This window comes from Pterocles gutturalis, unplaced genomic scaffold (genome assembly GCF_000699245.1).
Source record: "Pterocles gutturalis isolate BGI_N339 unplaced genomic scaffold, ASM69924v1 scaffold5473, whole genome shotgun sequence".
In the NCBI taxonomy this organism is placed as follows: Eukaryota; Metazoa; Chordata; class Aves; order Pterocliformes; family Pteroclidae; genus Pterocles; species Pterocles gutturalis.
The window spans coordinates 1-12733 of record NW_010122810.1 but is presented as its reverse complement, the minus strand read 5'-3'; the positions used below and the strand labels follow the sequence as shown (position 1 = coordinate 12733).

Genomic DNA, 12733 nt, shown 5'->3' with positions numbered 1-12733 from the left:
AACCACCCCTGGGGGGAGTGCATGTGCCATTTTTCTTGATACCTAATTAGAATTTCCTTTTCTGCAAATTATGCCTGTTGCCTCTTGTTCTTTTGCTGTGTCCCACAAAGAAAAATATGTCTCTAAAACCCCCAGTCCCCCTCTAGATAGTCTCAGACAGCTGTTGAATCCCTCCTTAAGTATCTTTTCTCTAGGCTGAACAAACCCAGCTCCCTCAGTCTCTGCTGTGCTCCAGGCTCTTCACCACCTTAGTGGCCTTATGCTGGATTCTGTCCAGTTTCTTAGTGGTTTTGTTTTGTTTTGTTTTGTTTTTTCAGCAGTCCAGATATGGGTGTCTTTTATTTAGCTGTTTCATTTATCTTCTCCTCTAAATTTGTTCCTGTACTAGCTGTAGCTTGGCTCCACAAAGGATTTACAAGATGAGGTTCTGCCACCTGTGCTGAAAGCCAAACAACAGCATAGGAAATAGTCTCTTTGCTGAAACCTCTTGACCTGTTAATTATATTTTAAAAAACATATTTTAGTGCCTCAGTTATAGTCTGCTGTTGCACACTGCAGCCATTTAGGAGAGCAACCTCAAAGACACCAAGAAACTGCTTCTCTACTGTGATATTTCCCTCCCTTACCAGCAGGAGCTTCTCATTGGTAGTTTTTTATTAGATGGCCCAGATCAAAGACACAAAGGCAGCTTGCACATCCAGTCCTCTCCTGAGCTGAAAGCAACCAGAAGTATAAATTAATTCTGTAAATTATGTGATTTGGGATTTGTATACACACACATACTGACGTGGGTTACACTGCACCCCATGGCTTGTCCTGCTGGAGAATACTGAATTACATGGGTTTAGTGCTAACTCACCCTTGTTCTTCTGATCTGGACTCTTTGCTATCTTGTTCTTTCCTTGTTCCCCTGTGTCCCACTAATGTTCTTTTCCTTGTACAGATTTTCTGCTTCAGCCTGTTCATAAGGTGTTGGGATACCTCGATTTTATTTTTTGTCTGCCATGGCTTCACATCAGCCCTACATAATCTGATATTCTTTCGATACCAGGAATTCTCTTTTGGGACTTCTGGCCAGAAGTTCTTGTCATTTCTGTCCTGCCACTAAAAAATAGTTGTTTCCTGTGCCAGTACTAGACTAGCTCTGATTCAGTTGCAGTCTTTTAGATGCAGAAGTTGTAGAAGTTATTCCCTTGAGTCACAGGTCTCTGTGTCTTTAAAGTCTCTCTTTTTTAAATATCAGTTTTAAGTCAGTACAGCTGGATCCCTACAGCTCACCACATCCCAGCTCATCATGTGTGAAACTAGAAGCATTTCAAAGGAAGCTGCTGTAGGTGCATGGGCTGCCCTTCGAGCAATGAAGTTTAGCTTCCCGCTCATCTCTCCTGTACTTCCCTTTGTTGTTATTTTCTGTCTTGGCCACGAGTTTTGTCTTGGTCATTGCTAGCAGCATGTTCAGCTTTTTGCAGAGTTTCCCAGTCTGGTGGTGTGCAGGGAAGTCTGCAGTTGCTGATACTTGAAATGAGCAAGTCTATCGCTGTTCCTGCTGCCCACACCACCACACTGGGTAGCTGAGATGGCCCCAGGAAAGAGTCCGGCTCCTTTGCCAGCTGGATTGCCCTCTTTGCCTATTGCTGAGCTCCCATTCTTTCATGAGACCTGCAGACCTTGAAACCAGTGCTATGGAAAAGGGCAGTCATGGGCTATAACTGGAAATGGCTAGGTAACTGGAAATGGTTAGTTTTCTTTCTTTTTAACTTGTTGTCCAGGTTGACAGCTTTGGCCTCATGAGTATGTTGTACCGGGATCTCAAAGGTCCTAGGCTAAGCTCTCTTGGTGCTGTGTGGGCACATGGTAGGTAGTAGCTGTTTGTTTGCACTGCTCTCTGCCTGATTTTCTGGGCAGCTTCAACACCACCTCCTAGCCCTGGCCCTTGTGAGCCACCACTTCTTGTGCCAGTCGCATCCACCAGCAGGCTGTTTTCAGAAAGGTAGCGCTGTGCTTAAATTGCTAGCCTGGACCACAAAGTCTGCAGCTTTGGGTTTGCACAGATTCCCCCTGTACTTGTACAGAGCACATTAGATATTTACCTGCCCAGAGGGTTCATCAGTGAGACAGAGTACGGAGGTTTCAGCTGGGTAGCTAAGGGGAGCCCAACAGAGCCAAGCTGGGTGGTCAGAACCTGTGGCAGGGTGCTTCATTGCTCAGTGTATGCTAGCACGTGCTGCCTGCTTCAGCCTTGCAGGTGTGTGGGTGACCCCGGGCAGCTGTGGTCCCTTTGGCACCACGGCAAGGGCTTGGGGGTGGGGAGCACTCCTGGCTCTCACTGGTCTTTTGGGGAAAAAGAGGAACAGAGGATGGGCAGAACTGAATTTTGTGAGCACTGCTGGGACCCTAGATGCACTTGTAGGGTCAACTCTGATGTGAAAAAAGATGAGGACTCAAGAATAACAGGGGGGATGGGGAGGAAAGACACAAAAGGAGAAGCAGAAGTGTGTGCAAAGCAGTTTGGGGCTGAGGATTTGATGGCTCAGAGTGCTTCCTGTTCCTGGAGCTGCGCGTGCCCAGCAGCGCACACACTTGCGCCTGCCTGCGCCCAACAGCATTGCGCAGAAGACCAGACATCAAGGCACATCTCCAGGAACAGGTGGATGGAGAGGGTCTGAATGGACGGACAGTAGACGCCCAGAGAGATACATGGCCAGCTCCCAAGAGGCACAGAAACAGCTTGGCATTGGGTGCTCCAGCACAGACCTGCGACTTCCCGTTTCTTGCCAGCGCAAAGTGATTTTCTCTCTGTGTTTTTTGAGTTGCTTTGGTGGTAGCCACTTGGCCCCCTCTTCTTTTGCCCTCCACAATGGTGAGGTAAGAGGGGCTGAGAATTGTGTGTGTGTAAGGAGGGGGACCAGGAAAGCAGAACAGATCAGAGTAGGGATCATCCTGGCAGCTGTATCTCAATGTAAACCTTTCATAAGCTGGGGAACTATCAGGTAGGAAGGGATGCTGCTGCTGGCTGTCACCTGTATCTCTAGGGATGCTGACTGGGGACCATTCTTCACTATACAAGTCTCCACAATAGTGCCTGGCCGTTTTTATTCACTTGGTCTTGTTTTCATCTCCTCTGCTAGGTGGTTTCACCGTGACCTGAGTGGACTGGAAGCTGAAGCCTTACTGAAGGGACGAGGTGTCCATGGGAGCTTTCTTGCAAGACCCAGTCGGAAGAATCAGGGGGACTTTTCTCTTTCAGTCCGGTAAGTAACTTGGATCCCAACTTCTTTTCAGGGTTACATATGCAGAATACTTAGATCCTCACATGTCTTGTGGCGTCTTCTTCATCCTGTCCTTATTCCTTCAAGGTCTTTCCTAGCTATAAAAAGACCTGAGCTTCTCAGCATCTTCTAGACCCTCTCTCAGGTTGCCCCAGGAGCTTCTTTCCAGCCATCTCCTTTCACTGGGATGATTTGCTCTGGTTCCATGGAAGGAGGTAATGCAGAACTTTTTTTGCGTCTTTTCCAACTGCCTCACTGGACTGCTCTCTGCATCATCCCACAGAGTTGGTGATCAGGTAACCCACATCCGCATCCAGAATACTGGAGATTTCTATGATCTGTATGGAGGAGAGAAGTTTGCCACCTTGTCAGAACTGGTGGAGTACTACACGCAGCAACAAGGCTCACTGCAGGACAAAGATGGAACCATCATCGACTTGCGATACCCGCTCAACTGTTCTGACCCCACTGCAGAAAGGTACAGAGAAAGCAAAGCAGCTGGTGTGTCTGTGATGAGACCTCCTCTGTGTTTCATGGCCTTCTTTCTGCCCTGCCTGCATCCCTAGGGCAAACCCTGCAAAAAGTGTCTCCTGCCTTCTGTAGCCTCCTGTGCTTCCACAGGGGCAGAATCCACAGGAATAGCTGGACATACCTTGATCCATCACAGCAGACCTAATAGGGCTCTATTTTTACTTCTGGCTTCCTGTTGCCTTTGCTATTTGTATACTGTGCCTAAAAGTAAAGGTTCTGGTGTTAGTTATGGGTCTGCAGTGGTCCGTAGAGTAATATGTTATGTGGAATCCCTCAGTCTTGTCCCAAACCTCCTTGGTTATTCTGGGCCTGGGTGACTCACACTGCTGAGAGCAGGAGCATGTTCCCCTGCTATTCCTAGCCTGCTTAGTCTCCTTCCTGTCCCTGCTTTGCATATGTCTCTGACACCAAGTTTCTAAATCAAATCAGGTGGTTTTGCCCTTGTATTGTGCTTTCAGGTTCTTTGATGCAGCTCAAGGAGCAGTCTTGCTGTGCTCTGGGGTGGACAGGTCCTCCTTGCACACCTGGAGACTGGGAGCAAAGATGCCCTGGGCAAAGTACCTGGGTGCACCCCCGCGTTGGGCTGCCGAAGGGCCAGCGTCTGCACGCTGGCTGTGCCCTCCACTAAAGGCCGTTAGGTTGTGGCCCTGCAGCTTCCTCCCTTCCTCCCTGCGGTTGGAAACTTCTCCCCTCCCCAGGCTCTTACGAAAGCTCCTCTCACTCTCTACCCAAGTGATTTTCCATCACGTGGCTTTGAAGAGCTGGGGCTACTGGGGGAAGGGAGGGGGGCGGGGAATGGGACCCATTAACCCCTTCCTACCTGTGGAGGGGAGACCCAGAGGCCTCTGTGATGAGTAGGAGGGGTCAACCATTCCCCAGGGGGCATCCAAGCACCGGCACATGGTGACTGAACAATCCTCTGGGAGGAGGTTCAGAAATCAACGACTGCCATGCAATGAAAGTCACCAGCTGCTCCTGGCAGTGCGCGAGGTGAAGATCAGCAGAGGTTACTTGCCAAGGCACAAGAACTGCCTGCCCCGTCTTGCTGTCAGAATGGTCCCTAGATGTTGTGTAGAGGAATGTGTTGCTCTGGCCAGCTGCCAGGGTGAATGAATGCCCTGGCTGGTTCTGTGACTGGGGCATGGCCTCCTGAACTCCATTACAATTCTAACAATGTGAAGTTCACCACAGACACCAGTACCACCCCAGGCCTCCACTGTTAGCTGCTCCAAGGGCAGGAAATCTGCTCCCACAGCTCTAACCACACTGGCTCATCTACTGAGTGTCAGCCTGGCCTCGATGGCAGTGCATGCAGTGACGTATGGAGCATGGCTGGTGCTTCTTGCAGTACCTGCAATGAGTGGACATTGCAAGTCAGTATGATGCAACAGCTACCTGCTTTTGAAATGGTGTTCACTAGGGGAGATGGCCAAAATGGCTGTGTCTCCAGCTGCTGAGGCAGCTCTGTGGAAGCAGGACAAAGCTGCCGTGAACATGGCCTTTGCCTGGCACACCAGCCATGATACAAGGGCCCCTGAACGCAGAGCCCAATACATGGTTCCCTCTGGAGATGGGGATGTCCCAGGACCGGAGGGGCCTGTTTGAACCCTGTTGGAGGAGAAGGGCCCAAATCCCCTCCCTGACACCAAGCTGGGAAGGAGGGAAGGAGCCGGGGCAGGAGCACCAGGGCTTTGGTGGCCCTTGGACTAAGCTGGGTCCAGACAGCTCCACCAACAAATGGGTGCTGTGAGGAGTGGGATGATTCAGAGCATTTCCCAGTGCCCAGAGTGCCTGAGAGCTCTCAACTTTCCACAATTTGTATCTCTAGCTACAGCTTCCAAGGGAGTTTTATGGAGGCAGGACGCAGCTGCAGTGAACATGGCCTTCTACATCTCTACTTCGCAGCTCAGCACTGCGCACCAGGACTTTGGTGTGGTCCAAAGAGACTGTGAAGCTTGGGACAGGCATGAGGAACTAGAAGATCTGCACAGAGACAGCCTGGGTCACATATGGAGTTTCTTTAGGGCCAGAGCTCTGCAGTAGCAGGAGAGGCTAGGGTTGTCCCATCTCCCAGCCTGCTTCTGGTGTCCATCACTTGCACCCACACCACATAGTGCAGTGAGATCCCACCAGGCAGGCACACACCCCTCTGGAGACCTTTGTAGGTATGAAGGGGCTTGGCAGCAGCTATGCCATTTGCACCATGTTTATGTCCCTCTGCACCATGGAGTGAGTCCTGCAGCAAGGCAGAGAGCACCTTGGTCAAATGGGGATGCTCCCCACCTTGTGGCTGGGGGTTTGCACAGAGGACAGGAATGTGCATATGGATCAACAACAGCGATAAGTACCAGGAGCAGAATATGGGCTCCAGGTGTTCACTCCCATGCCTAGGCTGACAGCTCCAGTGTGGTGTGCCTAGAGAACGGGAATTATTCTTTGACTGGAGAGGTGACTGAGTTTCAGAAAGAGGGGTTGCTAGGATGGTTCTTTAATGGGTCGGATCTCAGTACAGTTGTATGAGTGCTGCTAAATCCAATGGGAGAGTTTCTGACTCACAGGGGTTTATTTTTGTTTCCCTGCCCGTTGAGTTTCCAAAGTGCCCTGCAGCAGTAAGGCTAGAATCCAAATAGTGCTGGGAGGTGCTGAAAGCTACAGACTACCTTCCCCCAACTGATCTTCAAGCCAGCAAGCATTGCTTACATGTGCTTGTGTGTCTCACACAACTGGATCACACTTGGTGCTTTCCCACTGTATCCTCTGGTACCAGCAATCTGGCCCCCGGGTCCCTTCTTCCTCCACTTCATCAGTTGCCCTTTCCTTTTCTTGCCAGCTCTCTACTTCTCTCTGTCTCATCTGCTTTTCCCACAATCCTGCTCCTCCCTTGGTTTCCTTTTCCCTCCCCTCTGTTTTCCCCTTCCTTCCTTTCTTCCTCCCTCACCCCTCCCAGTGTTGCTGTCCTTCACTCACCAGCTCAAGGACATCCACTTACCTGCATCTTCACCTCTCTTCTGACTCTCTCTTATTTTTTCATAGGTGGTACCATGGGCATCTGTCAGGCTCTGCAGCTGAGTCACTTCTCCAGGCCAAAGCCACCCCTTGGACCTTCTTGGTGCGGGAGAGCCTCAGCAAACCTGGGGATTTTGTTTTGTCTGTCCTCACTGACCAGGTTAAACCTGGGTCTGATGCTCCATCAGCTGGGGCAAGCAGTGCCTCTGGGGCCCGGCTCAAAGTTACGCACATAAAGATAATGTGTGAGGTGAGCAGTTGGGAGAGCAAAAGGAAAGGGAGTGGAAGAGGTCTCTTCCAATCTCTGCTGATCATCTACTCAAAAGCATGGGCCCTTTCAGCTTGATTACCACCACCAGTGTTTCTGAATTTGGATCAAAGTACTGTCACATTGCAGGTTCCTTATGTCCTCACCCCAGCCTTGTTGACCACGGACAGTGCTGGGTGCTCATATGCAGGAGGAAGCAGGGCTCAGCGTGACCAAGAACTCCAGTACAGGGAGTTTGTGGTGAAAGAGAGAGGAGGATTCACAATCTAATTACAAGTTCATCAAAAGAGTTAAAAGCTCTTGGAGGATGAGGAGGGGTTATCTGCAAGGCCCCCCACACTTAGTCTGAAGGATGTTACGAACCTGGCTGTCACAGGTTCTCCAATTTCTTTCATGTGGGATAATGCAGAGAGTGGAGGGAAGATGTCAAGGACAGAAAATAACTGACCTTAAATGAGAGCTGAGGGCAATATACTTTCTCTGGGCTTCCATCCACTGAGGACAGGAGCCAGTTCACTATGCTACGAACCTAGTGTTCTCATGGCAAACTACCATTTGACCTCCCTGCCAGAGGAAATGCTTTTCTAGTTGGCACAGGGTGGTGCCTATGGCTTTGCACCCCAGCATTACCTTTTCCCTGAGTGTTACCAGCTTGGTCTATAGGAACATTATGAGTGGCATGTTAGACATTCTTCTTCCATTTAGAATGGACGCTACACAGTTGGAGGTGCTGAAATGTTTGACAGCTTGGCAGATCTGGTTGACCACTTCAAGAAGACCGGAATTGAGGAGATGTCTGGCTCCTTTGTGTACCTGAAGCAGGTAAATCCCATTTCCTTTGTTTCTTAGGGATCCTTTGGAGGGACCCACTTGCTGTTTGTTTCTGCTTTGTGTCCCTCTCCTCCTTTTCTCCACAGCACACAGAGGAGACTTTGCTCTCCGGCAGTGTCACTCTCTCATGCTAACCCATTGTGTTTTCCCATCCCCAGCCCTACTACACTACGAGGGTGAATGCTGCTGACATTGAGAATAGAGTGCAGGAATTGAACAAGAAGAGTCTATCTGAGGAGACATCCAAGGCTGGATTCTGGGAGGAATTTGATGTAAGAAACTGCTGGGGGGCATTATTCCAGGTTTTGGGAAGTCCTTGTGCACCACCTCATTCTCCATCCTTGATTTCTTCCTGGACAAAAACTTCTCAGGTGTCTTGTAAATTATTGTCAATTTATCTCTGAAAGAAGTCTCTGTTTGGAACCCGTTCCTCTGAGGAGCGAGTGTCATCTTTAAGTGAAGCCAGTGAGGTAGAAATATACTTTTTCATGGTTGGTAGAACGAGTCACCAAGACAGTAAGGGCATGAACCTTGGACTTCTCAAGTCTAGGTTTACTTTTCACTTCTCTGCTCCCCCATAGGCACGCCCATGTGTCCCCAGAGTCATCACTGTTCCTCTGAGTGCCCACCTCCCCTGTCATCCATTGTGACCTTGCCATGACTATTCTCTCTTCTGCTCTCAGACTCTGCAAAAACAGGAAGCCAAGCATCTGTTTGACCGTCATGAGGGTCAGAGACCTGAAAACAAGAGCAAGAACCGATACAAGAACATCTTGCCCTGTAAGTCTTGCTTTTCCACTATGAAAAAAAAAAAACCAGTCAGACACAGACAGGCAATGAAGAGCTGTCCAAGTCATCCCTGGCCCTGTCTCAATCTGCTCTGTCCTCCAGAGCGGTTTACAAGTTGTGCAGCATTGAGGATCTAAGAGCTTTTAAGAAAGGTCACAGCCTTTTCATGTCCTTGAAGGAAGGAGGGAGGGATGCATCAGACTCATTAGCTTGTGATGGTCCATCGTAGGGTAGAGCGATGGGAGGATGGGGTGGGATTGGTCTGACGTCAGAGAATAAGAGGTAAAAATATGAAGCATGCTGCATACACTGGGTAACGTGAATGAGGTGGTTGGGCGCAGCAAAGGAGCTTCACGTGGCTAGGCACAGAGTATCTCATTGTTCTGTTTATTCTTTCACTACATCCCCAGTTGATCATTCCAGAGTCATTCTCCAAGGAAGGGACCCAAATATCCCTGGATCTGACTATATCAATGCCAACTATGTTAAGGTGAGACTCCTGAAAGGTGGCTTTATGTCCAAAATGGGGGGAGGGCCTGCCTGCTCTTGCAACCCTCCTGATCTTCCCTTGTTCACACTCAGAACAACCTGATCAGCCCAGATGAGTGCACCAAGACCTACATCGCTAGCCAGGGTTGTCTGGATGTCACAGTCAATGACTTCTGGCAAATGGTGTGGCAGGAGAACACGCGCATTATTGTGATGACTACACGGGAGGTAGAAAAAGGGCGGGTAAGTAGCAGTTTGTAGGTGTTTCAGAGCTGCCCTCTTTTCCCCTTCAACAACTGCTCTGCTCTTCCTCTCTTTCCTGCTTTCTGCCCATCCTCACCCTACCCTCTCTGCCCTCACAGAACAAATGTGTGCCTTACTGGCCAGAGGTGGGCAGCATGAAGGAATATGGTCCCTACCTTGTGGAGAATGCTGGAGAGCATGATGCATTGGAATATAAACTCCGTCACCTCTCTGTGTGTCCGATAGATAACGTAAGTGTGCCTAGTCAAGGGTTCTCATAGAGCCCATGGGTCTAATGGTCACTGTACGTCTAAGGCTGGGAACAGCTGGGTGCTGTAGCGATGCTGCTGTTGTATTGTTCTTGGGGTTGCTCTTACTGCATGGTTTGGGCTGTAATCGTTCTGATTCTGGTTGAATCACCAAGAAGCGCGCAGGAGATAAGAGATTCTCTCTGGCTTCAGACCCACCTCTCTCTGGGACAGAGACCAGGGATAGGACTGTGTTGTAGTGTTATCAGTGGGGTATTTTGTTATTATCAGGATAAGGCTGTGCGTGACATCTGGCACTACCAGTACCTGAGCTGGCCTGACCACGGTGTACCCCACGAGCCAGGAGGAGTGCTCAGCTTCCTTGATCAAATAAACCAGAAGCAGGAGAGCATCCCAGATGCAGGACCTATTCTGGTGCATTGCAGGTTGGTACAGAGGCTGGGGTTTGAAACATTTCGCTATCCTTTGTTTAGGGTGAGGTGTAGAAATTTGTTCTGCTGCACCAGCTGTTCTCTAGGATTTGCGAATGAAGTGCATGCCAACCCTGATATTTGCTTTTTCCTCTTTGGTACCCCCAAACCAAACTCTCTGCCTGTTGAGTCCTTGGCTCTTTTGTGGTGTTGCTGAACAGCTGCTACAAGTGCTGCATCCTTCCCCAGAAGCAGCTGCATTTTGTTTCAGGAGCTGTATTGCTCTGACCTCTGCTTGTCCTCTCCTTGCAGTGCTGGGATTGGCCGCACTGGGACTATCATCGTCATTGATATGATAGTGGAAACAATCTCCACCAAGGGTAAGAGGACCCCAAAGTCTCTTGAAGTGAATTGGCCTACCCAGTAGGGATGTGCCCTTAAGTCCAGCTGCAAAGGGATGAAAACTATCAGGTATCAGTGGGAGAGATCCTGCCACAGCCCTGAGAAGGTTGTGCTGTCCTTGCCATGTGGCAGCTGCTGGATCTCTGCACTTACTGTGGCTTCAGCCTTCCCTGAGATGGGGCTCTTCCTCCAGGGCCAGACTTGGAAGATGCTGAGCAGGGAGGTCCATACAGGAGTAAAGAGTATGGAGGGAGGTGGAAACTTCTTGACTGACCTCCACTGTGACTGCTTTTGGTGGAGAATTGGGAGAGGGGCGGGTCAGTGAAGATGTCCATAAGTTTTTCTGGTGCCTCTTGCTAGGGCTGGACTGCGACATTGACATCCAGAAGACCATCCAGATGGTGAGGGCCCAACGCTCAGGGATGGTGCAGACAGAGGCCCAGTACAAGTTCATCTACCTGGCCATCTGCCAGTTCATAGAGACGACCAAGAAAAAGCTGGAAGTTATCGAGGTGAGAAAGCGGATTCTCCTGTCCTATGAGCCTAGGCCCTGCATAGTGCTGACTCTAAGCCCAAGGGCTCTGTTTCCCAAGCTTTAAGCTAACACTGGGACCTACATAGACTATGATGGTACACCAATATTTGAGTCCCTGTTCTTCCCTTTAAAATTCAGGAAACAACACTAGCAGCTCAAGTACTAAGCAATCTCTTCTGAACTGCTAAACAGCAGTAAGTTTTAATGCAGTTATTTCAAATACATTATATATATATCTCCACCAACTGCTGCTTTGTTACAAGCTGAACCTAAGACAGGCAAAGACTCCTCTCCTTTCCTCTTTGTCCTTCCCACCCTGGTTCTGTAGTTGCATCCCAAGCACTTGTGGAAAGGACTTTCTCATACTAACTGAAAAGTGGCATCTCTTATATTTCCTTGTAGCCTCTGGCAGCATCCAGTAGCTGCTGCTCTCTTTTTAATATTCTTTAGATCACACATGGCACTCCCAGGCATTCCAATGCCTCCAGAAATATGTCGCCCCACTCTTCACCCCTGTAAAAAGGATACATTTGCACCCCTGATGCTCACCTCTGTCACATCAGTGGGCAGAGTGCACTGAGCTCAAGGACTTCAGCAATCCTCCAGCCTCCACTGGGATCCTAGCATGAAGCATGGTTAAACAGCCAGAACTTCGTACAATGCCTCACATGCTTCTCCCAAACCACACTCTTCTCAGCTTGGTTTTTTCCTCCTGTAGTCTCAGAAAGGCAAGCCAATCGAGTCTGAGTATGGGAACATTGCCTACCCCCCTGCAGTGAAGAATGTGCATGCCAAAGCTTCACGAAAATCCTCCAAGTAAGAGCTCACCTAAACCCGAGGTCCAGCTATGCTTGCCTCTGACAATAGTCTCCCTGCTGGCTTGGCTGGCTTTTTCCTCTTGGTCACTTTTCCCCTTGTTTTTCCCTGGTCTTACAGGCAGAAAGAGAAGTCAACGGTTTATGAGAACTTGGGGAAAAAGGAAGAGAAGGTACATAAACAGCGCTCCTCAGAGAAGAAGCTGAAAGGCTCACTAAAGAAAAAATAAGCATACATTACAGGTAGCCCCATGGGGATTTTGAACCTGGGGTGCAGGACTGGCACTCACATCCAGGGTGGCCCGTCTCACATTCCTTGCTGTTGGACTGGATCTAGGCCTTCCCCTTCTCTTCCGTGCCACCTTTCAGTGCCCTGAAACCAACTTCATTGCCCCTTTCCTGTGCAGACCAGCGAAGTCTCCTGCTGCTGCTTCACCATTCATTAAAAGGGAAAAAAAAAAATCACAGCCCTTCTCTCCCTTGGTCTCTGAGCACTAGGGTCTGCGTTTTGTCGGTTTCAGCTGACTTTCTTGAGGAAGAGCTAGGGAAGCGCTTTACAGGAGCTACATCTCTGCCCACTGCTGTGAGCTAGTTTAGCGTGTTAGTTTTCCCTGAAGCCTCATCTTTTAAAGTCTGGAGGTTTTGGCCCATTTCAGCTCAGCTCCTCTGTAATTCAAACTTCCTCTTGCCTTTAATACCTGCCTTCCATTCTATAACCCCTTTTCTACTTGGTTCTTCGACTGAATGCTGTACATATACCAGAATTTGGTGTGATGACCATGTCTTCTCCTTTGTAAATAAATGTTTATTTCTTTGAATGCTGAGTTCACAGAATCACAGAATGTTACAGAAGGGACCTCGAAAGATCATCCAGTC

The 12733-nt window shown here is 49.3% G+C and overlaps 1 protein-coding gene across 2 annotated transcripts in view; it reads left to right on the top strand.

Moving 5' to 3' along the window:
- Positions 1-12267, top strand: part of PTPN6 (protein tyrosine phosphatase, non-receptor type 6) — a 15423-nt gene extending 3156 nt beyond the window's left edge. Inside the window, exons 1-15 of one of the 2 annotated variants that reach the window (XM_010077642.1) lie at positions 2581-2865; positions 3129-3251; positions 3553-3747; positions 6834-7056; positions 7780-7896; positions 8064-8177; positions 8589-8685; positions 9105-9184; positions 9277-9426; positions 9546-9677; positions 9966-10120; positions 10418-10485; positions 10868-11019; positions 11761-11858; positions 11979-12267. In XM_010077642.1, coding sequence (XP_010075944.1) covers positions 2858-2865; positions 3129-3251; positions 3553-3747; positions 6834-7056; positions 7780-7896; positions 8064-8177; positions 8589-8685; positions 9105-9184; positions 9277-9426; positions 9546-9677; positions 9966-10120; positions 10418-10485; positions 10868-11019; positions 11761-11858; positions 11979-12087 — 1821 coding nt within the window. In that variant the 5' untranslated portion in view covers positions 2581-2857 and the 3' untranslated portion in view covers positions 12088-12267. Of the gene's footprint in view, positions 1-2580; positions 2866-3128; positions 3252-3552; positions 3748-6833; positions 7057-7779; positions 7897-8063; positions 8178-8588; positions 8686-9104; positions 9185-9276; positions 9427-9545; positions 9678-9965; positions 10121-10417; positions 10486-10867; positions 11020-11760; positions 11859-11978 lie in introns of those variants that run through there. The other variant, XM_010077640.1, reaches the window with a different exon arrangement.
- The last annotated feature ends 466 nt before the right edge of the window (positions 12268-12733 follow it).